Below are 27618 nucleotides of genomic sequence, written 5' to 3' on the forward strand. Positions count from 1 at the left end.
TGCAGAAACGTTTACACTACTCAATTATGAGAGAGGCATTTTGTGCCTCAGTTTCCCCATCTGTAAAATGGGACTCATAATTCTTAAAAGGACACCAACTCAAAAATCATCTATAGACCCGATCCTACAAAGACTTATGCATGTACTTAAAGTTAAGCATATAGATAAGTCTTTGCAGCATTGTGGCCTTAGATTACTTTAAAAAAACAAACCAACCCTCACTATATTTTTCTCTATTTTTTTCACGTTGTGCATTTGACAGTACTTTATGCAGGTTTCTTTTACCATTTCCCTGGTAAGCTACCCGCCTACAATGTGATATTTGTGGGCAGACCTCTACGCCTGTCATTGAAGAATCAGGCTCTAAGGGCTTGATCCTACTCCCCTATAGCAGGATCAGGGCCTTGAATCAATTCCAGCCTTACTGGAAATATCTTTGTAAATATTAACACAGGAGCAGACCTATCCCTTATAAACATGTAAAGGAATGTTTAGAAAGTCAGGATATACTATTTAAAAGCTTATGTATCAGGAACTGGAATTTTTAAAAAGTAATTTTTTAAAAGAATGATTTGATAGTAGCCCACTATTAAGTCATGAAGTTTTAATTAGTTAATCTTTGTAAAGTAACTCCAGATCCTCATGTGGAAGGAGCTATATAAGAGCAAAATATTATTTTTGTATTAGCAAGATACAGAGCAGTCTTGTAACACAGTTAGTTTCAATGGCAGGAATGCAAACAATTATTCTTTGGAGAAAATCAGGAAAAATGAACAACATAACAATGGAAATAGAGTACACAATAATAAAAAGAAGACAACAATCCTACATACGTTGGAGGGAAATCTAGGCTCCTGAAAATAATTGTTGCATTAATTGCATTGCAATTATACTGCAAACTGTTCCTTATGTAAATCCTACAATCTTTCAGCAGTTCTTACCCAGGAAAAATGTCCTTGATTTCAGCTAGGCTTTTGGCTGAGTAAAGACTGAAGGATTTGGTTTCTGGATATATTTCATTGCATTGAAATTTGTGACTTTAATACTGTACACTACAAAGAGGACAAAGTGTAGCTAGTGATACAGCATTTTACATTCCCACCATCCACCCACTCCATGTGCGCACATGAAATAGTTCAACTAACAGGGCGCCACCGTTTTAACTCCTCCGCCTCTGCCTCATCCAGTGGAAAACCACGCGAGTTTGCAGTGGAATATGAAGTTTAATGCGACACAAAAGGAACTGAGCATCTGTACCTTCCCTCCCTGCATCCAAGCGAGTCTGCATTGCAGTGTAAAGCACACTGAATAACGCATCTGCATTTAGCTCTGCTTTCCCCTCCAGCCAACACAGACCACGGTAGCACGCACTGCAATGTTACTTATTTTTATCCTGGTAGCGCCCACTATGTGGTGCTTAACACAGTGCACAACTGATTGAGCAGCAGCATCTGCATTCTGCCCCCTTTTCAATACAAGCGATGAGAGCTTGCAAGGCAATACAAAATGGATGGTGCATCAGCATCTACCTACCTCCCGCCGCCGCTCCTACCTATACAGAGCAAACCATGTGAGATGGCATTGCCATGTGTGATGTTTAACACAATGCAAAAGGGCAGGCCCATGAGCACCCGCATCCTCCCACTCCCCCTCCGGTGCAAAAGGAAGGGAGCCATCCCCACGCTGGGGGAGGAAGCTCTGGGCTCTGCAGAGGAGAGAGCAGGGGCACAACCAGCCCGGGCTGTGACGGGAGTCCAGAGGAGAGGGCGGGGCAGTTTTGGTTTCTTCCAGGTAGAGAGTGAAAAACAACCTTCTCCCCCCCAGCGATGAGATGTGTCCGTCCCCCCCCGCATCGATCCACCGCCCCAGATGGTACTTTCCTTCCCTCAAGCTCCGCCCCCCCCCACAGTTCCCGCAGAAATGTTATCCACCCCCCATGAGGTGGTCTCTCCCCTCCGTTAACCCCCCCCAAAGGGTTTGATTTCTCTCCTCCCTCTAATCCAGCCCAAGAAATAAGGTGTCCCCCCCCCGCATAAATGGTTCTACCCTCTTGCCCCAGGTGAGTTCTCTCCTTTTGCACCCCTCTCCCCCTGCGAAGATTAAGTGGTTTGTTCCCCTCCTCCATAGGAATGAGGTGGTTTCTCCCATTCCTTATATCCCGTCTCCCTCCCTCTCTCCGAGTTGGTTTCTCCCCGGCTCCCCCTCCCCCGCCTGGTAACCGGTGCGGGAGAGAATGAGCCTAAGCATCAGCCGCCGCCATCTTGGTCTTAGCTGCCGCTGGCGGAGCGCTGGGCTCTGAGGAAGGGAGCGGAGCTTCCTCCGCGCCCCGGATCCTCCGCCGCGCGGCGCGGGACGCAGCCGGGCCCGTTGGGGGCGCCCCCTCCCCTGTCTCTAAGGGGTCAAACCCCCCCCCCTTCGCCCACCCACTCTGAGCGGGGAGAGAGCGAGCGATGCTGCGCCCCGGGATGCTCTGCCCCCTCCTGACGCCCGCCTGGCTCCTGACCGCTGGGCTGCTCTGCGCTGGGGTCTGGGCTGCTAGAGGTGAGTGAGCCCCGGGTGAGCGGGGGTGGGGACCCGCCGCCCTGAACCCTCCCTGAGAGACTGCGTGTGAGGGGGCGCCCCTAACCCCTGCCCCCGGGACACCCCGCCCGTCCTGTGCGGGGCTTGAGCCCCCCCCCCCCGCAATTCCCCGTGACACCCCGCCCGTCCTGTGCGGGGCTTGAGCCCCCCCCCGCAATTCCCCGTGACACCCCGCCCGTCCTGTGCGGGGCTTGAGCCCCCCCCCCGCAATTCCCTGTGACACCCCGCCCGTCCTGTGCGGGGCTTGAGCCCCCCCCCCGCAATTCCCCGTGACACCCCGCCCGTCCTGTGCGGGGCTTGAGCCCCCCCCCCCCGCAATTCCCCGTGACACCCCGCCCGTCCTGTGCGGGGCTTGAGCCCCCCCCCCCCCGCAATTCCCCGTGACACCCCGCCCGTCCTGTGCGGGGCTTGAGCCCCCCCCCCGCAATTCCCCGTGACACCCCGCCCGTCCTGTGCGGGGCTTGAGCCCCCCCCCCCCGCAATTCCCCGTGACACCCCGCCCGTCCTGTGCGGGGCTTGAGCCCCCCCCCGCAATTCCCCGTGACACCCCGCCCGTCTTGTGCGGGGCTTGAGCCCCCCCCCCGCAATTCCCCGTGACACCCCGCCCGTCCTGTGCGGGGCTTGAGCCCCCCCCCGCAATTCCCCGTGACACCCCGCCCGTCCTGTGCGGGGCTTGAGCCCCCCCCCCCCCCCGCAATTCCCCGTGACACCCCGCCCGTCCTGTGCGGGGCTTGAGCCCCCCCCCCCCCGCAATTCCCCGTGACACCCCGCCCGTCCTGTGCGGGGCTTGAGCCCCCCCCCCCCGCAATTCCCCGTGACACCCCGCCCGTCCTGTGCGGGGCTTGAGCCCCCCCCCCCCCCGCAATTCCCCGTGACACCCCGCCCGTCCTGTGCGGGGCTTGAGCCCCCCCCCCCCGCAATTCCCCGTGACACCCCGCCCGTCTTGTGCGGGGCTTGAGCCCCCCCCCGCAATTCCCCGTGACACCCCGCCCGTCCTGTGCGGGGCTTGAGCCCCCCCCCCGCAATTCCCCGTGACACCCTATTTATAGATTTAACCCTATGGCACCCCAGCTGTCCCCTCTGGGAGGCTTGGACCCCCGTTCCCCTTTTTTTGGAGGTGGGGTTTACTCCATTTACGATGACATCTCATGTATCCCATCTATAATCTCTGTGGCATTTAACCCCCGGTTCCACTCTTTGATGGGGTCTAACTGCATTCTCCTTGGGGCACCCAATTTACCTACCTGTCTGTGTGGTTTGAGCCCTCTGCCCCCTCCTTGGGGGGATCTAACCCGTTTTCCCCATGGTAATATCCCCTTTCCCTCTCTCGCGGTGGGATTTAACCCTCTCTTATTTCATATGGGAATTAATCCCTTTACCTTGAGTAAAACCATCTTCTATGCGGGGGCTGAGTTGGGGGTGGAGGCAACGTCTTTGGCTTCCTTCCTTCATTAGGGGATGATGGGTACTGCTGGATGATGATGCCTCTCTCCAGGGTGCTGGGGATGAAAGGGGGTTATTCTCTCTCTTCCATGGTGCTGGGTTAGGGGGTGCAAGAGGTATGGTGGGGAGTTACCCCCCCCATACACAGCGTGGGACACATGATCCTAATCAGAGGTCAAAGGATGATGGAGGAGGGAGGAGAGAGTTGTCCTAGTGAGGGAGACTTCCCGACAGCCGGATCAGGGGATGATTTATCATGTGTGTATTGGTGGTTGGAAAAGCTTAACCTCCCAAAAACTAGGGAGGGGAATTGCCACCTGCACTTCTCTTTAATGCTGAGCCGGGCGTGATGATGGGTTGTAGTGGTGGGTTATTTCCAGTAAGGGAGACTTGCCCACCTTGGGTTAGGACGGCTGTTCTCTTCCTTCTGAGAGATGTAGCTTGAGGCTTGACTGCCCGGGTCTCCGGGAGTGGCTGGGGAGGCAATGGCTCTGCTAAAGACTTTGTTTTAAGATGTATGTTGGTGGGAAGGAGAGGAATGCACGAAGCATAACGTTTCTGTCTCTGTTTTGGTTTGATGATTGCGTTGATGGAGTCTGCAGCAAGGGGTGTGTGTGTGTTACATAATTCTTTGCCCCCCCCCCAAAAAAAATCTTGAATTTTACATCGTGAATATTTTCTTCCTCCTCTTAAAGGTGGTTTGCTCTGAAATTAATAGAGGAATAGAGGTCATAACTTGTTTCAAAGAAAGGCTAAAGTCATGAAATGTGATGAGACTACCCGCCTAGACTGCAATCCTAGATTGGTCGCATATTGTAAATACAGCTTCTCCCATGGTTCTTGAAAGGCAGGTGTGTGTGTATGCAGTTTTAAAACCCTGACGGTATTTTGGTTAGTAGAAGAGTTTTGATTGTTAACTGTGAATAGAAACGGGAAATCTAACACCTCATTGAGCCCCTTGGAACGTAACCTTCATGATTTTATAGAGAACATTGTCTTGTTCCTAAAGTAAACACGTAGTTTTATTGCGTCTCTTGCTATATACCCTTCTTAAATGTTAGCCTTTTGGATATTGATTGATCTTTCAAACTGAAAGCATACGCATTGCAGATCTGCTTTTGAACAGATTTCATTAGAGTACCGTATTGCAAACGATTCTTTACCGGAATGTGAACCTATGTGTTCGAAAGGCATACAAGATTCTTTAATTGATCTGATGGTGGTATTTGTGGACTTTAAACTTATAATTTAAAGGTGGAGCATCAAAAATGAGAATATTTGAAGAGATACTAAAATGCAAATGACTTCTTGCGATGGAAACATTTTATTTGTTTAATCTGTAAAAATGTTTGCTTCTATAAATTCACTGGAGTGAAGTGCAATCTCTTGCTACATTTTGTTTTCATAGCATCAAGACTTTATAAGTAATTGAAAGTCTACAGGACTTTATAGATAGTGGCTATGATTAAAAGTGCACAAGCTCTTTTCAGGTACTCAGGCAAGTTATTACTAGTCTAAAGACCAAAATGTAACAATATTTTATACATGTAATATTTATGAAATCATCTTATCTCATTTTAACACTATGTATCTGCAGAACATGAATACTTGGTTGCCTCGTTGAAGTATCAGTAGAAATATCCGAAGGAAGATCGGAATACACTCTTACCTTTGTTCTATTTCTTTGAAAAGATGGCTGCAAAAACTTAATTTTCCACTTGTCTATTTTTATTTACTGCTGAGATTTCTTCAGAAGACTGTACATAAATGCTAGTTGTTATAATCCGCTAGTATTTCATCTGCAGTTTCTTGATAGAGCTCAGACTGTTTTTATTTTCCAGCCTAAAGCTGCTTTCACTCAAGTAGAATCCTGAGCTGCTAGATTCTAAAGATTAGTTTTTAACTAACTTGTTGTAAATTATGGGTTATGAGGCCTTGTTTGGCTTTGGTACATCCACAGTTAGAGGCTGCTACACTTGAACACTTTAATTACTATAGATAGCACATACTAGAATGTTTACCTGAACAATTGGTTAGTCTCTAAGGTGCCAAAAGTACTCCTGTTCTTTTTATCTGAACATAAAAAGTGTCTTTAAGTAAATTATAGAATCATGTGACTAGTGAAAGCTAGAAAGCTTTTCATGGTGCTGTAATTTATAATGTGTATATAGCATTCTGTTACTATGCATAAAACTGAATAAACACACTTAATATTTTTAATCTAAGAATATATCTCCTTATATATGCTACTAATATATTAGTTTTAAAAAGCAAACAGTGAAAATTGAATACTTGTATGTCATTCATCTTTGACAGTGAAAACAGACTAATCGATTTAGTTGTTTTGTTTGTAATCAGTTTGACTTTCCAGTCCTCCTAACACAATGCAAACACTGCAGGAAAACGTCTTTGGGATGGGAAGCTGGTTCTCTTGTGGTAATATAAATAACTCCAACATGACAAAACATGGAAACATTTTCAAGTGGGGCTGGGGGTGTGTGTGTGTGTGTGTGTGTGTGTGCGCGCGCGCACAAAACTGTTGTCTGAATTTGACCTGACTGTGTCCCTTTTAATACTTTATTTGTGATTTCTTCCGAGTGTTTCTGTCCTTCAAATAAATAAATATATATAAAAGCTTAAATGTCAGTTTTCAGTTTTTGTTTAATTGGTGCTTTCTGGTATTGTAAAGAACTAGAATATAAATGTTAAAAGTACAAACTATGTTGTTTAATGTCCATAGTATAAAAAGCAATTTTTATGAAATTATTTCTTCAGTAGCAGCCGTGTTAGTCTGTAATGCATCCGATGAAGTGAGCTGTAGCTCACGAAAGCTTATGCTCTAATAAATTTTAGTCTCTAAGGTGCCACAAGTACTCCTTTTCTTATTTCTTTAGTGTTTATCTTGCACTCATTTTTAGTGCAACATAACTGATTACAATACCAGAGTTGTTAAACCTTTTTACATCAATTATTGGAAAAGTGTAGCATTAGTATTGAGAAATACTCAATGCTTTTGTTAAATACTTCACTCTGATAAATAGAACTGAAAGGGAAATTGAATTGCAAAAGGGAAGAGTGCTTTCTTTCTGTCTGTCTTTTAAATGAGAAAGTAGTACATTTAATGACTAGTTCTTCAGCAGTCATTTACTGACCAGGTACAACATTAAGCTACCCCTGCTTCACCTCAGTCCTTAAATCCTGTCTTTTAACTGAGTGATACAGATCACAGAAAGTAACAGTAAAAATAAAAACAGAAGTAAAACCCAAGAAATCATAACTGATTTTGAGCAATTCAAGAGATTTCCTGTGTTCTTATGAATTTCTCAAATCTAACCACAAACAACTTTCTCACAACTAGCGTATGGTTTTTCAGACTGTTTATTCAAGACATTACAGTGGCTAGTCTTCTTGATACAGAATGGTATATTTGGTTCCTTTTTTCACTTTAGAAAAGGCAGAGTTTCAGATTTTTTTAAAAGATGGCAAAATCGAAAGGGACTTCCTTGTACCCTCTTTAAAAAAATAAAAAAAAGTCCTTTATGGGTCTAAAAGAGAAAATATGAAGGAGAAATTTATAAGTTACTGATAGAAAAACCTTCTATTAATGCATGTATAATGTTGCATAAGGTGTGGTATAATGGCCACCCTATAAGTTGGATGAGACAATGCTAAGTGTTTTTTCTATCCATAGTACAAATGAGATGATGTGCATCTGCAGGGATTAAAGTGGAAGAAAAATGATTCTGTATCAGTTATGCCTATGTTTCCAGCATTGCACTACCTACTTTTTCTTCTCTCATAGAAATAGAGTGCAGGTCACATGCCTTCCCCCCCCCCCCCCTTACAGCCAACCAAGTAACTGGAGCCATAAGTTACACTGATAGAAATCTCTGGTGTTATAGAAATAGCCTTTTTTTTGGTTACCTTGTAATAAAAATTGAATGTGACCATGTAAGCTTGCATTCTGCTTTCTGAACTATCCATGAAACACTCATTGTAAATTTCTTTGCCCATTGCCTATGCCTGTCTGTCTATCTGGTTTTTTACTATGTCAAAATCACAGGCTACAGACTCATTAACCTACATTTTTATTAACTTCATTTGTAATTTGTGTCAGTCTGTCGGACTGTGCATGAGACCTCTGAGGTCTGGTCTATACCTTAAACTTAGGTTGACCTAGGTATATCACACAGGGATGTACAAGAGAGATGTAGTTAAACCAACCTATCCCCAGTGACAACACTGTTAAGTTGATGGAAGAATTCTTCTGTTGATCTACCTACCACCTCTGAGAGGTGGATTTACTACAGAAATGAAAAAAACCCTTCCCTTAGCAGGTGTCCACACTGTGTTCCTACAGTGGCACAGTTGTAATGCTGTAGCTATGCCACTGTAGTGTCTATAATACAGACATAGGCTAAGTTGGATTTCTAGTCCAGATCCCTTACTTCTGCCTGGGAGTGAGAAGCTGGAAATAATCTGATTTGGGTCTACCACATGACAATGCAGGCTGCCTTTAAGCAAAAGTGTTTATCGTTTGTTTACTGAGAGTGTTAGAAATTCATGGGGATGGAGGTTTTTTTCCATTTTTGTTTTAGTTACATTGGAGAAGACATCCAGGGACTGTCAGCGTTTCCTTCAGGATTGTTTTAAAAAAATTGATGTAGGTGAGACACCATGATGGATGGTTTCAGAGTAGCAGCTGTGTTAGTCTGTATTCGCAAAAAGAAAAGGAGGACTTTTGGCACCTTAGAGACTAACAAATTTATTTGAGCATAAGCTTTCGTGGATGGAAATACCTAAAATATATTTGTGGACTCACCTAAAAAATGTAGTTTCTCTTTTTTTTTTTCTCTGGATGTATCTTTTATTATTTTCACCACTTTTTTTTTTTGGTTCTTAGTCTTGGTTTTTATTTGGCATTGCCTTCTCATTTCTGACTTCCTTCTCCCATACGGAGATGTTTCAGAAATTGAACTTTGTCAGTTTTTCTCTATTCCACCACCCATGGAAGTGAGGCATAGAAAATAGTGCCCCTTTGTTTGACTGTAGAGGTCCCCAAATTGTGGGGTATGCGCTCTAGGCGGCTCTGGCAGAATGTTTAGGGGGCACACCTGAGGCCCAGGCCAGCCCTCGTGGGGGGTGGGGAAGGAGTGCCACCCAGCTCCGCTCCTGACCCTGGCCTTGGCTCTGCTCCCGGCCCCAGCTGTGGGCCCAACCTTGGCCCCTGATTCCTGTCCACGTTGCTGCTCCCCCCTCGCCCGAGCCACCGCCTTGCTCCCGGCCCTGGCTCTGGGGAGTGAGGGGTAAGGGACCGGGTAAGGGAGAGCATGAGGTAAAAAGTTTTACTGATACCTGTTGGCTCACTTAAATGCTGCTATGACTCTTGAGGATATGTGGAGAGGATTTTTATAATATATCAATGACTCATTTTTCCTACTGAAGTGCTCTGCAATTTGAAGGCTTTATTTCTTGTTGAGAATGTGTCTGGAAGAAAGCTAACGTTACTAGCTAGTCAGACATCCGAAGCTTCTTGTAGCTTTGCAAGATGTCAGTTGCTGAAATAAAAGGGGTTTGAAATTTTCTTGTCTTGTGTGAAGAGATAGTAACATAAACTTGTATTCACGTGTATTTTAAAAGGCATCTGTGACTTGGACTATTCAGCCTGAGCAGTGATATGTGTGCTGTGTACAATGAAGGTGAGAGTCCTCGTTAAATCTTGCTTACAGAGCTACTTAACTTCATCACAGGAATTCATTGCTCCCAAAATGGTTGAATCAAATATTGTGCTGCTTTGCTAATTCAAGCTTCGCAGCATTAAAGTATGCTGTTCTGTTGTGTGTTTAGTCTGGTTTAATTATAGCTGAGAAAATGACAAGCTGGAGTTGAGAGAATATACAAAAGCTATTGTGGGAAGTTACTATATTGCGCCTTGCTAAACTCTTTAAAAAGAGTCGTATCCTCAGTCATCTGAAATGAGTTAGTCTTTCTCAAAGTAAAGAAGCCTGTTTTTAGCTTTCATTGATGGGCATAATGGATATATCCATAGTGGTATCTGGGTAGTTAGGGTATCCTAACCTCTGAGTAGCTTAGTTTCCTATTATGATTGCTTGCATATATGGGAACTAGGCAGTTTCTAAGTCAAAGTTTGTACTCAACTGCAAGGAAGCAGTTTTCCTAATCAATAGAAAGGCTTGGCTGAATTAGATTTGTTTTAAAAAATAATTTTGACTGATGATGATGATGATGATGATGAGTTTGTTCGTTTTTTTTTCTTATTTTTTTTCAACTTCAAATTTTCACCATTATGTAAAATTATGGGGTGGGGTCATAACAATTATTTAATGACTGACATTGAGATTCAAAAAGTTAAAGCTTTATAACTGCTAAAACACACACTCTCAACATCCCATGTCAAAATATACAAAGTAAATATCTGTAAATCAAACTCTAAATTGAAAAGAAGCATTTTTGTACTTAGCCTGTCAATTTCGATTATCAATGGAAATATTTTTGTCAGTTTGTTTTGTGTATGGTAAAATCAACATTTACCAGTCAAAAAAACCTCTAATCCTTCCAAGCCTGCTAATAGACGACAGTTAATATATGAAGCCCAGTAATACCAAAAAAAAAAAAAAAAAAAGAAAAAAGCTTACAGTGGTAGCACTTTTGGACATGGTAACATACATTCTTTTAAATGAAAGGGAAATTATTATTCACCAATCCTGCTAAAATGTACAGTATTCATTTAGTTTGAAAAAATAAAGCAATACAATAGACATTAATTATTATCTTGTTTTTAGTATTTAGGGAGTTTAAGGATACTTAAACTTCATTGACCAGTGTTTGTGTGAGTTTGATGTTAATCCTCATTGTTAAATTCAGTTGGCCATATCTGATTTCAGGGCTTGAAAAATGATCAGATACCTGCTGAATCACTTGATGATTACCTGTTCCGTTCATTCCCTCTGAAGCACCTGGCACTGGCTGCTATCGGAAGACAGGATACTGGGCTAGATGGACCTTTGGTCGGATCCATATGGCGGTTCTTGTCGTCTTATCTATTGGCAGATTTAAAAGGAATTGGGGCCAACCCTCAATGCTCTTAGATTTCTAGCTTCCCAGACATACCCCACTGCTGGCAAGTGAGAAGGTGATGACTTTTTGGCATGAGTGCTGAACATGACTTTGCTTGCTAACTTTATACTGTTGCTGTTGCTTGGTAAAGCTGTGAGCAGCTGCAGAAGTGCCGAAACAGTGTTTGGAGGCTCATGAGAATCATATTTTTAGCTAGTAGTTAATGTTTAGATCAGTGGTGTGCAACCTGCGGCGCATCAGAGTAATCTGATTGCAGGCCGTAAGACATTTTGCTGACGTTGACCGTCTGCAGGCACCGCCCCCTGCAGCTCCCAGTAACTGCGGTTCTCTGTTCCCAGCCAATGGGAGCGGTGGGAAGCGGCGCCTGCAGGCGAAGGGGCCACAGGGACATGCTGGCTGCCGCTTCCCACTGCTCCTATTGGCCAGGAACAGAGGGCGGTGCCTGCGGACGGTCAACGTCAGCAAAATGTCACACAGCCCGCAATCAGATTACTCTGATGGGCCGCAGGTTGCCCACCACTGGATTAGATGGTTTTCCTTCCATCATAAGGAATGGAAACTTTCTGCAGAACGTAAGCTTTCAGTTAAAAGAAACTGCCATCTCAGTTACTGAGAGCTACCCATTTTAGAGTGGATTTTTCATACTGGGTAATAATAATTATATCTTTTCTAATATCTTTTGTTAAAAGGCCTCAAAATTCATCCAATTTTTCCAAACATGAATTCATTCAAGTCTTTTAGCATCTTTGGGGTCTAAAGAATCATCACTCCCCTATTTTATAAATGGAAATAAAGTGAGGCTGTGTGACTTGTCCATGGTCGCATAGTAAATCTGTGGAAAAGCTGAGAATTGGACCCGAGTCAGTCCTGTGCTTTAATGACAAGATCACTTTTTGTCTCCTAAATTATTATACACTTGTTCAGTCTTCAGGTCTGTCTTCCAAGCTTGAGTAATGCAAGGCACTGACCAGGAGATAAAGATAGAGGTCTTTGGGGGGGGAAAAAAACCTCTATACAGTTCAGCATAGTTGTAACCAGTCTAAGTAACAACAATAGATGTGAGCACTCTATGCCATAGTTGGGACCCTCCTTCCAGATAATGTCCTGGTATCCCCTTGCACTGAGGATACTTCTCTGGGGCAGGGAACTCCACTTATTAGGAAGAGGCAGGTTATAATGATGGGCGATTTGATTCTTAGAAATATAGGTAGTTGAGTTTGTGATGATAGGGAGAACCACTAAATTTTGTGTCCTGGGCGGGAAGGTTGCAAACCTTTTGATCCATGTAGATGGACTTGTGTGCAGTGCTGAGGAGGCGTTGGTGGTCGTGGTACATGTAGGTACCAATGACATAGGGAAAGATAGGATAGAGGTTGTGGAGGCCAAATTTAGGAGATTGAAGTCCAGGACCTCAATGGAAGCATTTTCTGAAGTGCTTCTAGTTCCACATTCAGGGCCAATTAGACAAGCAGAACTGCAGGGTCTCATGAATGAAATGATGGTGTTGGGAGGAGGGATTTCGTTTTATTAGGGACTGGGAAACCTTTTGGGAAAGGAGGAGCCAGTACAGGAAGGATGGGCTCCATCTAAACCAAAATGGAACCAGATTGGTGGCAAGTAAAATTAAAAAGATTGTAGAGGAGTTCTTAAACTAAGAGCTGGGAGAAAGCTGACAGGTGTGGAAGAGCACACAGTTTGGACAGAGACGTCTCTTAGGGGAGGATTTATTAAAGGGGTTACTCTATAACCTAGCAAAGAAGAGAGGATAGAAGTTGATGAAGTACAGGTAGGTACTGAAGAGAAACAGTCAAATGATGTATTCATTACATCACGTGAAGGCAGACAGCTAAATATTGACAGATTTTACAAGTGCTTGTATACAGATTCTAGAAACCTAAATACTAAGATGGGTGAATTTGAGGGTCTGGTATTAAATGAGTATATTGATATAATAGGCATCACAGAAACTTGCTGGAACAATGATAATCAGTGGGACATGAAAATACCAGGATACAAAATATATACAAATCACAGAGTAGGTCATGCTGGCATGGGAGTGGCACTATGTGAAAGAGAGCATAGAATCAAATATAGTAAAAATCTTACATGAATCAAACCCTACCATAGAATCTCTGATAGAAATTCCATGCTTGAATAATAAGAGTGTAGCTGTAGACGTATACTACTAACCAGCTGACCAGGATGGTGATGGTGATTGTGAAATGTTCAGGAGATTAGAGAGGCTACATAAATAGAAAACCCAATTATAATGTGAGAGTTCATCTCTCCCCATATTGACTGTGTACATGTCATCTCAGGACTGGATAGTGAGAGAGAATTTCTAAACACCATTAATGCCTGCTTGTTGGAGGAGTTAGTCTTGTAACCCACAAGGAGTAAGGCAATTCTTGATTTAATCCTAAATGGAGCGCAGCATCTAGTCAAAGAGGTGATTATAGCTGAACTACTTGGTAATAGTGACCATAATGTAATTAAGTATAAACATCCTTGTGGGGGTGAAGATACCAAAGAAACCCATCACAATCATATTTAACATAAAAAAAGGGGAGCTATACAAAAATGGGAGAGCTAGTTAAATGGAAATTTAAAGGAAGAGTCACAAGGATGAAATGCCTGCAAGCTGTATGAAAACTGTTTAAAACACCCTAATAGAGGCTCAAATTAAATGTACACCCCAAATAAAAAACAAATAAACAAAAATGTCACCATGGATAAATAGCAGAGTAAAAGAGGTGGTTAGAGACAAAAAGGCATCCTTTTAAAAATTGGAAGTCAAATCAGACTGAGGAAAATAGAAAAGAGCATAAACTCTGGCAAGTCAAGTAAAAGAAAAACTTGGCAGGCCAAAAAAGAATATGAAGAGAAACTAGTTAAGGACAGAGAAAATAACAGCAAAATATTGTTAAGTACATTCAGAAGCAGGAAGTCTGCCAAACAATTAATGCTTCTACTGGAAGATCAAGATCCTAAAGGAAGGCAAGACCATCGCAGAGACAGTAATAAAAGGAGTACTTGTGGCACCTTAGAGACTAATAAATTTATTTGAGCGTAAGCTTTCGTGAGCTACAGCTCACTTCATCGGATGCATTCAGATAGTAATGAATTCTTTGCATCTGTCTTCACTGCAGAGGAATCATAGAATATCAGGGTTGGTAGGGACCTCAGGAGGTCATCTAGTCCAACCCCTGCTCAAAGCAGGACCAATCCCCAACTAAATTATTCCAGCCAGGGCTTTGTCAAGCCTGACCTTAAAAACTTATAAGGAAGGACATTCCACCACCTCCCTAGGTAACGCATTCCAGTGTTTCACCACCCTCCTAGTGAAAAGTTTTTCCTAATATCCAACCTAAACCTCCCCCACTGCAACTTGAGACCATTACTCCTCGTTCTGTCATCCGGTACCACTGAGAACAGTCTAGATCCATCCTCTTTGGAACCCCCTTTCAGGTAGTTGAAAGCAGCTATCAAATCCCCCCTCACTCTTCTCTTCTGCAGACTAAACCATCCCAGTTTCCTCAGCCTCTCCTCATAAGTTATGTGTTCCAGTCCCCTAATCATTTTTGTTGCCCTCCGCTGGACTCTTTCCAATTTTTCCACATCGTTCTTGTAGTGTGGGGCCCAAAACTGGACACAGCACTCCAGATGAGGCCTCACCAATGTCGAATAGAAGGGAACGATCACGTCCCTCGATCTGCTGGCAGTGCCCCTACTTGTACATCCTAAAATGCCATTGGCCTTCTTGGCAACAAGGGCACACTGTTGACTCATACCCAGCTTCTCGTCCACTGTAACCCCTAGGTCCTTTTCTGCAGAACTCCTGCCTAGCCATTCGGTCCCTAGTCTGTAGCGGTGCCTGGGATTCTTCCGTCCTAAGTGCAGGACTCTGCACTTGTCCTTGTTGAACCTCATCAGATTTCTTTTGGCCGAATCCTCTAATTTGTCTAGGTCCCTCTGTATCCTATCCCTACCCTCCAGCGTATCTACCTCTCCTCCCAGTTTAGTGTCATCTGCAAACTTGCTGAGGGTGCAATCCAGACTATCCTCCAGATCATTAATGAAGATATTGAACAAAACCGGCCCGAGGACTGACCTTTGGGGCACTCCACTTGATACCGGCTGCCAGCTAGACATGGAGCCATTGATCACTACCTGTTGAGCCTGACGATCTAGCCAACTTTCTATCCACCTTATAGTCCATTCATCCAGCCCATACTACTTTAACTTGCTGGCAAGAATACTGTGGGAGACCGTATCAAAAGCTTTGCTAAAGTCAAGGAACAACATGTCCACTGCTTTCCCCTCATCCACAGAGCCAGTTATCTCATCGTAGAAGGCAGTTAGATTAGTCAGGCATGACTTGCCATTGGTGAATCCATGCTGACTGTTCCTGATCACTTTCCTCTAAGTGCTTCAGAATTGATTCCTTGAGGACCTGCTCCATGATTTTTTCCAGGGACTGAGGTGAGGCTGACTGGCCTGTAGTTCCCAGGATCCTCCTCCTTCCCTTTTTTTAAAGATTGGCACTACATTAGCCTTTTTCCATTCGTCCGGGACTTCACCCGATCGCCATGAGTTTTCAAAGGTAACGGGCAATGGCTCTGCAATCACATCCGCCAACTCCTTTAGCACTCTCGAATGCAGCGCATCCGGACTCATGGACTTGTGCTCATTCAGCTTTTCTAAATAGTCCTGAACCACTTCTTTCTCCACAGAGGGCTGGTCATCTCCTCCCCATGTTCTGCTGCCCAGTGCAGTAGTCTGGGAGCTGACCTTGTTAGTGAAGAAAGGGGCAAAAAAAAGTATTGAGTACATTAGCTTTTTCTACATCCTCTGTCACGAGGTTGCCTCCCTCATTCATTAAGGGGCCCGCACTTTCCTTGACTTTCTTCTTGTTGCTAACATACCTGAAGAAACCCTTCTTGTTACTCTTAACATCTCTTGCTAGCTGCAACTCCAGGTGTGATTTGACCTTCCTGATTTCACTCCTGCATGCCCGAGTAATATTTTTATACTCTTCCCTGGTCATTTGTCTAATCTTCCACTTCTTGTAAGCTGCTTTTTGTGTTTAAGATCATCAAGGATTTCACTGTTCAGCCAAGCTGGTCGCCTTCCATATTTACTATTCTTTCTACACTTTGGGATGGTTTGTCCCTGTAACCTCAATAAGGATTCTTTTAAAATACAGCCAACTCTCCTGGACTCCTTTCCCCCTCATGTTGTTCTCCCAGGGGATGCTGCCCATCAGTTCCCTGATGGAGTCAAAGTCTGTTTTTCTGAAGTCCAGGGTCCGTATTCTGCTGCTCTCCTTTCTTCCCTGTGTCGGGATCCTGAACTTGACCATCTCGTGGTCACTGCCTCCCAGGTTCCCATCCACTTTTGCTTCCCCTACTAATTCTTCCTGGTGTGTGAGCAGCAGGTCAAGAAGAGCTGTGCCCCTAGTTGGTTCCTGCAGCACTTGCACCAGGAAATTGTCCCCTACACTTTCCAAAAACTTCCTGGATTGTCTGTGCACCGCTGTATTGCTCTCCCAGCAGATATCAGGGTGATTGAAGTCTCCCATGAGAACCAGGGCCTGCGATCTAGTAACTTCCGTGAGTTGCCGGAAGAAAGCCTCGTCCATCTCATCCCCCTGGTCCGGTGGTCTATAGCGGACTCCCATCATGACATCACCTTTGTTACTCACGCTTCTAAACTTAATCCAGAGGCTCTCAGGTTTAAAGCGAGGGAGATACCTGCACCACTCTTCTTAGATGACAGATCTGAGGAACTGTCTCAGACTGGTGTGTGAGTAGAGGAGAATTTGGAACTAATTGATAAATTCAACAATAAAAAGTCACCAACGCCAGATAGTATTCGCCCAAGACTTCTGAAGAAACTCAAATAGAGAATTGCAGAGCTACTAATTGTGGTAAGTTTCAGAGTAGCAGCCGTGTTAGTCTGTATTCGCAAAAAGAAAAGGAGTACTTGTGGCACCTGAGAGACTAACAAATTTATTAGAGCATAAGCTTTCGTGAGCTACAGCTCACTTGTGGTAAGTAACTTGTTGCTTAAATTCAGCCTCTGTACCAGATAACTGCTGAAGATTTGATTTTTTTTTTTTTTTTTTTTTTTTTTTTTTTTTTTTAAGCGTGGAACATAAGGAAGTACTACTTCACTCAATGCAGAGTCCGCCTGTGGAACTCATTGCTAGGGGATGTTGTGAGGGCCAAAAGAATAACTAGGTTCAAAAAATAATTGGATACATTCATGAAGGATAGGTCCATTAGTGGCTGTTCGCCAAGATGGTCAGGGATGCAACCACATGCTCTGGGTGTCCCTAAACCTCTGACTGCCATAAATGGCAACTGGACAACAGGGAACTGATTACTCTATAATTGCCTGTTTTGTTCATTCTCTCTAAAGCATCTGGCACTAGGGAAGATGGACCTTTGGTATGTCCCAGCATGGCCATTCTTATATTATGTTCAGTTTTCTGCACTGGCTCCTTATTGTATACTGGGTCAAATAAAAGGAATGGTCTTAATCTTCAAAACCTTTGATGGGTTGGACCCAGGTTACCTCCGAGTATGCCCTTCTACATGACTGCAAAATTATATTTTTCCAGAAACAATAGAACCACTCAATCCAAAATGCTTGTGAACTCTGGAGACAGAATTCTTGCTGGTTGGCTTATGGCTTTGGAACTTCCTTCTGCAGGACATGAGAATGACCACAAAGCTCACTGACATTTGGACAAAATACATGACTTGTCTTTAATTTTCCCATGGTTATGGGGGGGAAAAGGAACTTCCCCTCACAATTTTACTGGATTGCTATGGAGTCAGAAAATCAAAGTACAAATTACTTTATTTTTTAGGGAGATCTGATATCATAGTGTGGTGCCTGGTATAAATACTTAAATGGTACAAATGGGTGAAAGTTGTATTTGACTTGGGCATGAATTCATTAAAGTAATTCTAAAGTATATCTGTTACAATTTAAATGAACAAAATCACTAAACCCAGCATAATAGAATATTTTTGAAATAATTGAAAATAAATGTTCTATAAATTTATTTAAATCAATACAATTACATCAAATAAAATCAGGTTATTATATTAATGGAGTATCTTACTCCAGTGGACTTAATGGACAGTGTCCATGTAGGGGTCATTAACCCCACTGAAATTTAGCTATCTCTAGGGTGGGAAGTAGCATCCATCTTGCACTGGCAATAGAACATATTTTTAAAGTAGTTAATGTGTTTTTAAAGGAAGAGTACAAGTGCTATTGGACAGCATATTATTACCTAAATTGAAATTAGGTGAAAATACTACAGTTAACACTCTCTTCCTTTTGTGAAAATATCTACTATATAGAGAGGGGGCTTAAACCAATACCTCTGACCTTAATACCACAATTTTAAGTTCAATTGTAAGCTTTGTAGCTCTGGCCCATTTCTGCAACTATGACATGAGCATTTCTGCATTTGTTAATCAATTATACCAGTCATTACCAATTTCAGAGCTGGAGAAGAACCATTTCACATATATCAAGAATATCTTCTCTGGACTAGTAATTTCAAATTTGAGAAACTGATTAGATGCAGAGAAAACGGGGAACTAGTCCTCCTCTTTCAAGCAGTGAACAAGTAGGCTGCAGAGTGATTTCAGTTTCATGGGAAACATGCTGAGCTTAGTAAATTATATAGTTTTGTTAATTTCCAGAATAGTTAGGTAACAAGCCTGCATTGGGAGAGAGACTAGATAACTTCAACTTTCTTCAGTTTTAATGTCTCAAGCATTATGTTATTCCCTTGTAAAACTCTTCCAGAATCAAATAAAGTAAATTCAAATCAAATTTCTCACTGTGGGAAAGTTTCCTCATACTTAGCTATAATTTTCATTTCATTACATCATCCCATTCATAGAATATCAGGGTTGGAAGGGACCTCAGGAGATCATCTAGTCCAACCCCCTCCTCAAAGCAGGACCAATCCCCAGTTTTGCCCCAGATCCCTAAATGGCCCCCTCAAGGATTGAACTCACAACGCTGGGTTTAGCAGGCTAATGCTCCCCCCACTGAGCTATGCCTCCCCCCATTGCTTAAACCTATCCAAGGATTGCTTTAAAAATTGTCTGCAGCAGCCAGACTATGTAAGGTACATGTACCTTTGTTGAGGTTATCTGTATGAAGAGTTCTATAAAGTCTTTATCTCAATAATTAATAGGCATTTTATTTCCATCATTATAATCTGTCATTTTCAAAGCTGCAGCTAAAATTCAAGAGGAAGTAATGTCTAGTATTCAAGAATCTCAGAACTTCCTAAGGACTGAAATAGGTATTGTTATACCAGATTGTGTGAGGGAGAGTAGAGGCACAAACTGTGAACTGCAACCGAAGTGTGATAGTAAGTCTGTAGCAGAACAAGGAATAGAACCCACTCTTCAACCTGCAGACCATGCTTCTCTCTTTTTCTCCAAAGTTTAGTGTGAATACATAGGTTCTGTAAGACTGTATTCTTTACTAACTCAAAGGGAAATGGAGTCTAATCTGGTTGACTTTTCTGTTTCCTCAGTTCTATGATCCTTGTATATTTACTACATTAAAATACACCTGGAGTCTTGCATGTGAAAAGAAATTGTTTTAATATAAAGATTATGCATTTATTTTTCCTGGGAATATGAAAGTGGTAGAAAGAGCTGTAGTTTTAAAGCTTTCTCACTGTTTAACAGCAAGCAAAACAAAAGTGTTTTGATCCAAGAGGAAGGCAGTGGGCTAAAGTTGCATGATATAATCAACAAAATTTGAATCTCTTGACCTTCAAGGCAAAAATTGTCTATTTATTCAAACCATTGAGGAGAGTAGTGACATTTTCAGAGGAGTTCATTTACTTGGTCACAATTATCTTGTAATGTGCTTATACTTCATGATGTATATATTTTTATAGATTTTTTAAACTAAATAACGACTCTTAAGGAAATCTGTCTGAATAGTTTGTCATTGTATTAGACACCTAATTGACTGAGCTTGTGAAGCTCAGTTATATTTAATTGGGCAATAATAGTGTACTTTAAATAATTCACTGATTTATTTCTCAAAGGAGTTGTTTTGATTTCAGTCTTTCTAACCTAGCTGTGAAGAATATTCCAGAAGATGTGATCTTGTTTAACAGCCACACCTCAAGCATGTCATTAAATGTTGTTACACAAATTATCTGGAGGGCATGAAATGTTTTTCTTCACACCTCCTAGTCCTAACTAGGTAGACTACCTAAAGCTGCAGCATCCCAGCTGCCACATCACATTTATAGAGATAAGATGCCCGAGGTGGGCGAGGTAATAGCTTGTATTGGACCAGTTTTTGTTGGTGAGAGAGAGAGCTTTTGAGTTTTCGCAGAGCTCTTCTTTAGTCTGGGAAACATACTCAAGGTGCCATTGTTAAATACAAGGTGGAACATATTGTTTAGGATAAATAGTTAAACATTTCAAGGGACCATTCCCTTATGCTAAACAATCTTTCACCTTCTATTTAACTGTGATACTCCAAGTACATTTCTAAGACCTGCAGAAGAGCTTTGTGTAAGCTCAAAAGCTTCTCTCTCTCACCAGGAGAAGTTGGTGCAGTAAAAGATATTGCCTCACCCTCTTGTCTCTCTAATAGTCTGGGACTGACATGGCCCAACTCTGTATATGTCACATTTATGACAGGTTCATTATTACCTCCCAAGGAAACAAACAATGCCTGTTATATTAGGTTAATTTGCCCCACAACATGGTAGAAAAGACTTGCAACAGGAAAGAACAGGGCATCCACAATGGAAAAAGTAACATGTACAGACCTAACTGAACATGCATGAACATGTTTTTGTTTTTTAAAGAAGTCATTGGGATTAAGCTTTTTTTCCCCCCCTCCTGCTTTTTTTTTAATTTAAAGGGGTGTGTGCTAAATGCAATGCTGATGTAAGTATAGCACACTCAATGCATTTATACCTCTGAATGTCAGGACTCAATCTGGTACTCTTTTCTTAACCTTAATTACTATTAAAAAATCAGGAAATCCTCAGCTGGGGTTCCCATACCAACCTTAACACTCCCCACTTGCACATATACATTAGGGTTTTTTTCATCCTTTTGTGCTTCTGTAAGAAATAGCAGAAATTTCTGCCTATCCCTTGATCTGACAGGTCACACCCTTTAATGTAAGCTGTTGCTGTTAGAGAAGCAAAATGCCTAGAGTACCACACTTTCTCAAATTATCCTGCAGAACTGTCTGTAGCAATATGAATTAGCATTAGCAGAAACATTGCATGAGAAACTGGACATATTAATCTACAGTGAGGGTATGTCTACACTACAGCTGGTACAGTGACACAGCTGTGGCAGTGCAGCTGTGCCACTGTACCACCATAGTGTAGATGTGTTTTACAATGACAGAAGGGGTTTTTCCATTGATGTAGTTTAAATCTACTTCTTCTAGAGGCAGTAGCTAATTTGACAGAAGAGTTACTCCATCAACCTACCTCTCTCTACACTGGGGGTTTGGCTAACCTAACCATGGCATTTGGCACAAAATTTAAGCGTAGACTAGGCCTCAGTGAATTTTTTTAAAACCTGTGTTCACCAAAGCAAATAGCATATCGGGCATTGATGCTCCCCACGGTCACCCCATTGCTTAGTAGCAATTGCCATTAGACAGATTAAGAATTTGACGGGTGCTTGGACTGACTTTGCAAAACAGAGCATGTTGCTGGCTGATGTGTGAATGTTAGAGGCTCTAACCTGACCTTTAAATTTTTCTTTTATATTACCAACATTGGGACAAAGGAGGCTGTTTAGCTACTGCTTTCTTAATTTTGTTGGTAGGAGTTTTATATTTAAAATTCCATCTTTTAATAGGTAAACACGAGTGCTATTTTAAAGCAGTGTGGATAAAAATCAGGGTTTTTTTATTTTAAAAAAAGAATTGGATTTAAGCCTGTTTAAAAAGAAATATGAGTTAAATACAAAATACTTTAAGGCCTAAACTTCTATCTTTTGAAACAATTAAATAAAAAAATAAATATGCTGAATCCAGGCGCGTCTGTCAAAAACTTTCAATTAAAGGCTGCTTTTCTGTATAAAGAGAGATTTTCCCCCCTCCGATTCTGCCTTTTGAGATCAAGCTTTATAAATATGGCACAATAGTAGTAAATAGCAATATATCATTCATCATTTTGTAACATACTAAAAATTAATAAAAATCTGAAAATATTAAGTTATATAGTTAGTTATAGTGTACCCTACCGAGTCACAAAAGATGTATCAAATCTAGTAGTAAGATTCCTTTTATAAGTAAATCAACATGTTCTAATGATTATATCAACCAATGAGAATGCACCTTTCTTTAGAAAATAACTGAAGTACAAATGGAAAAGTTGATTAAATGATTTAAATCAAGGCTTTCCACTTGGTGATTTAAATCAATGCACTCTATTTTAACAATCTCTAGCAAAGTTAAAGTAAAATTCAGTCTGCAGTCATTCATGTGTCCAGGAAGATTCTCTTATTCAACTGAATTAAATGTGAGCTAGGATATAATGTCACATTCATCATGGGATTTACAGCAGATTCCAGCAGGGGCTGATGAAGTTAGGATGAATATTGTATTTCAGAGAAACCAATGTAACTTAACCTGTTTATGTGACGGGAGATTAACAGCAGCTCATTCATGCTGTGAATGTCAGAGCTAAAGGGGCTGCTTCTGTTTTATTTTGAACTGAATATTTCAAGTGGCCTTTGGAAAGAGTTTAACCTTGTTTTGTTTTTGTTTGGACAGGCTTTTGGAATCTTCTAGTTTTCTGACAAACTGAAGGAAAATCAGACTGACAAAACCATTGTTTGATATCTAACAAACAGTCATTGGACTCTAGTAGTGTTCAGAGCATATAATGTTATATAAACCAATTGTGATTTGTCAAAGTTGAAATAAGTAACTATTAAGCATTATGTAAATACTTGATGTTTTAATGAAACTTATTTAGTAATGTATTGCACATAGGCCATGTCCAATACTCAGAAAATGCTGGCTTAAGAATTTTTGGCAGTGCTAGAAGGGTCTGACTCGCACTTTTAGTTTGTAGAACTTCATTTAAAAAAAAATGTAGGAAAGGGTGCTATTATGAGACCATTCAATAAACTACTAATTTCAGTAGTGGGTTCTGACTAAAAATCAATGTCAGGATATGGCCTAAACTTGGTACAGAGACAGCGTTATCTGCAGAAAGGAGTTGAGTGCTTTCACCAAAGCAAACAATTTTTAAGAGAAGCATGTAGACTTTTGGGTTGGGGAGAGGTAGCTCTTACGATTTGGTTCAGCCTCTACTGTTTATGGACTCTGCAATCCTATAACTTCAAAGCATTGGTGAAAATTTGTGCCTCTACTGTATTCTCACCTTGCCTAAAGAGTGAGAATCAGACTTGGTAACTGAACCTGAATCCCTTATATGGCAGTCAGCTAAGATCACAATTGCAGCTAGTGTTTCTGCTAAATAAGGAAAGGAGTACTTGTGGCACCTTAGAGACTAACATTTATTTGAGCATAAGCTTTTGTGAGCTACAGCTCACTTCATCGGATGTCTTAACATTTTAACTGAACATTGTCAGAACTACTATTTTCTCTTCCAATATAAGGCAAACCAGTTTATTCTTCAGAATAAAAACCAATGTATATGCTAATAAGAAAACTCTTACTATAGCTAGGATTTACAGTTTTTAAAATAGAAATAAATGATCTTAAACATCTGGCTCAGGATATCTGTTAGTCACATAATTGTTTGACTAATGTATTGAAAGCCAGGCTTACTGTAGGGTCTGTTGTATCCTTGAAAGTTTTGCTGGCACAGCTATGTCAATTGGATGTGATTTTTGTTTTTATTTTTAACCTCTTCCTCCCACCCATGATGTAGCTGGGCTGGCAAAATATGATTGGTAAAGGAAAAATTAACCATGTTGTGAAATTGCAATTGTGCAAAAGTTAGTGGACCACAAGTGTATATTTTACCATGGATGTCTGATAAATCATCCATCCTTGACATTCAACAAGAACATTAGTATTAGTATTAGTATTAGTATTTTATTTTAAATCTGCAGTGGTGCAGTTCAGCTTTTTGTAAGCACTTAAATTAGAATAGTTCATGTGTATGGTTTTGTTATTTGTATCAAAAGGAAATGTAATGAGTTGGCCTTCAGTTACTCAAACTTGTCTGAAGCTTCAGGACAGCTGCAACAATTGGTCAGTTTTCCACATAAGACAAAGTATGTTCAGTTCTTCTTTGAGTGCTTGTTCACGGTGATTCCAATCAGGTGTGCGCGCACTGCATGTATGGTCATCGGAAAGTTTTCCCTTAGCAGCTCTTTTTGGGTTGGCTGTGGAGCTCCCTGGAGTGGTGCCTTCATGGCGCTTAATATATGACCCTGCCAACCCAACCCCCTGCTTCAGTTCCTTCTTACGGTCCATGATGGCCATTGGAACAGTGCTCGCTTGCTCAGCAAGTGCTCCCTTAGCGTTCTTCTGGTAGTCATTACAGTTTCTAGTTAGTGTTTTGAAGTTAATTTAGTATAGATAGTAGGTTGGGAGCGGGGTTTCTCCCCGCTTCCTAACCCACCTTGGGCTCCAGGGCATGCCGTGAGTCCAAGGCTTTAAGCCCTGCAGAGCTTGTAATAAACCTATGCTTATCTGTGACCCCACGACGCTTGTTTAAATGTCTGGGGGAAGCACACCAAATGGAAAGGTGCAAAATCTGCAGGGCTTTTCACCCAAGAACCAAAAAGGAGCATGATTTCTGACTAAAACAACAGTTAATGGAATCTGCTCTCTGCTCACAGCTGACTCTGGACCTCTAGAACCTGGCACTGGGTGCGTCTTTATGGAGTGCTTTGGCATCCATATGTGACATGGTTCTGAGGAAGGATTCTACCACAAGAAACCCTCGGCACTGGAACTCCCCGGCACCACACCTAGGGATGGTGGTCTGGCACTGCTCAACTTCCCCAGTGCCACACAAGAGACACAAGAAGGCTGAAAGAAGATGCTTGCCGGCCCCGATATCTGTGGTACTATCAGGGGATGCACAGGTGCACCCCAGAAAGGACATAACACCAAGTCAGCATGAGTTGGTACCTTTGACTTCATTGTCCCACAGGGGACCGTCAATTCTGGCACGTAGCGATTCTTCCACAGGGCAGTGTCTGTGTTAGAGCCACCCTGGACACTTTTGAAGCCACCAGAGACCTCCTCGAGATGACAACTGCACAGCCCCCAGCTCTCGGACAAGCCTCCAGTGCTGATAAGACCAGTACCGTCTAGAGGCAAGCCTGCTATGATGCAGCGCTCGCAGTCCCTGGCTCGGTACCATCCTGGCACCGCTCTTGGTCGCTTTTGCCACAGCACCATTCCCCGGCACAGAGCATCACGAGAGCACCTCTGGCACCGGTGATGCGACACTCCCCCTCCCCGGCATCGAGGCCAGATCGGAACTGATCCCCGGTGCCAGCAAAGGACTGGCATCGACCTGCGGTGAGGTCAGAGGACTCTATTGCCAGCACCGGATACTCACTACTGGTCCCCATCAGCGGATCCCAGGCACCGGTTGTCGGTGCATGGGCCCTCTGCACCGGTGTGGTCCTAGCGGTTGGGATCCACTTCCTTGGAGTCTGATGCCGACTCGTAATATTTGAGGCACAGTTGACATAGGTCCGAGAGGTGACGAAGGAGGGCGCCAATGGCCTGGCAGCTGCAGTGGCAGCTCCCAGGGGAGTGGCTCTTCTGGACCCCCTGGGCTTACCTTGATCTCAACCCTCTTGATAAGGTACAGGCTCAGGGTACCTTATCAAGAGGGTTGAGATCAGTAGCATCAGAACACTGGCCATCCCACCCTCCTAGGGACAGGCCTACACTTCAGGTATCCAATGCCACCCTGTTGCAACTTCCCCTTCAGGCTCCAGTCGCAGCAGAGGTGACCCCAACACGGGACCAGCCACAGAGTCAAGCTACAGCTCCCAGGCTGTAACCACCACAGGGGTGTGCACTGACCAAGAGGAGGCCAGGGAGCTGGAGGGGCAGGAGGACCTGGTACTCTCTCTGGTCACAATGTCGTCTTCCCCTGATGAAGCTGTAGCAGGGGCGTCAGCTTCGGGCCCTCTCCGATTGACCATAGCGCACATCAGGACCTCCTTAGGCAGATTTCCCGCAACATGGAGTTGCAAGCAGAGGAGGTGGTCAAGGCTAAGGACCCCATGGTGGATATTCTCACTCCCGAAGGTCCATCATGGATAGCTCTGCCTTTTGATCAAAACTATTCAAAACAATATAAAGACGCTGTGGCAGACCCTGGCCTCAATTCTACCTACTGCTGGGGGTGTGGAGCGCAAATACTTTGTCCCTTGCAAGGGCTATGAATACTTACATTCACACCCGCAGCTATGCTATCTGATCGTGTTGGTGGTTAACGAGAGAGTGTGTCAGATTTGGGGGCTGTTCCTTGCTGTCCCTAAGGATGCAAAAAGGATGGACCTATTTGATAGAAAGGTCTATGCCACTGGGGGCCTCCAGCTGAGGATAGCTAACCAGCAAGCTGTCCTCAGTAGGTCTAACTTCAATTCATGGTCCTCCATGTTGAAGTTCAAAGAGCTGATCCCTGTGGATTCTAGGGCTGAGTTATCCGCCATCATAGAGGAAGGGAAAGTAGTAGTGCAGACCTCTCTGCAGGCGATCCTAGACTAGGCAGATTCAGCCACCCGACCTTCTCCTTAGGCATAGCCATGAGGAGAACATCATGGCTTCAAGCATCCGGGCTATCCCTGGAAGTTGAGCAATACCTGCAGGACCGCTCCCTTTGATGGTACGGGGCTCTTTTTGGAGCAGACAGACTCCAAGCTGCACAGCTTGAAAGACTCCAGGGCAACCATGAAGTCATTGGGAATGCATATGCCGGCAACTCAATGCAAGTACTTTAAGCCCCAACCACAACAACAACAATGCTCGTATCTGCCAAGGCGGGATTTTTATAGATGATGGGGCAAGAACGGCAGGTAGAAACCTTCCAACCCCCCTTTGGGGCAAGGTCATGGCCAGTCTAAGATGCACCCGAGGACGGCTACCTGCCACACCACCAGATCCTTACCCATGTTTTCTGAATCATCTATCTGACTTCTACCGTGCTTGGTTCCAAATAGCATCGGACCACTGGGTTCTTCGTACAGTAGAAGTGGGATATTCTCTCCAATTCTGCTCCTCCCTGTCCCTCTTCAGGGAACCCTTTCATGAGCAACTCCTTATCCAGGAAGTGCAATTGCTCCTTGTCATAGGGGTAGTGGAGAAGGTTCCTCAGGAGCTATGGGGCAAGGGTTTCTACTCCTGTTTATTTCCTAATCCCCAAGGCAAAGGGGATGGGGCAGGGGAAGAGGGGGGGCTTTCTCAGACTCATTCTAGACCTGCAAGGACTCAACCAGTTCATGG

General features: G+C 43.1%; 1 protein-coding gene across 4 annotated transcripts in view; it reads left to right on the top strand.

The window, feature by feature from the left end:
• Positions 1-2097: 2097 nt before the first annotated feature.
• Positions 2098-27618, top strand: part of CLSTN1 (calsyntenin 1) — a 68496-nt gene continuing 42975 nt past the window's right edge. The window contains exon 1 of one of the 4 annotated variants that reach the window (XM_038377173.2): positions 2098-2541. In XM_038377173.2, the coding sequence (XP_038233101.1) occupies positions 2451-2541 (91 nt within the window). In that variant the 5' untranslated portion in view covers positions 2098-2450. The remainder of the gene's footprint in view (positions 2542-27618) is intronic. The other 3 variants (XM_038377171.2, XM_038377170.1, XM_038377172.2) reach the window with 3 other exon arrangements.

This window comes from Dermochelys coriacea, chromosome 18 (genome assembly GCF_009764565.3).
Source record: "Dermochelys coriacea isolate rDerCor1 chromosome 18, rDerCor1.pri.v4, whole genome shotgun sequence".
NCBI lineage: Eukaryota > Metazoa > Chordata > Testudines > Dermochelyidae > Dermochelys > Dermochelys coriacea.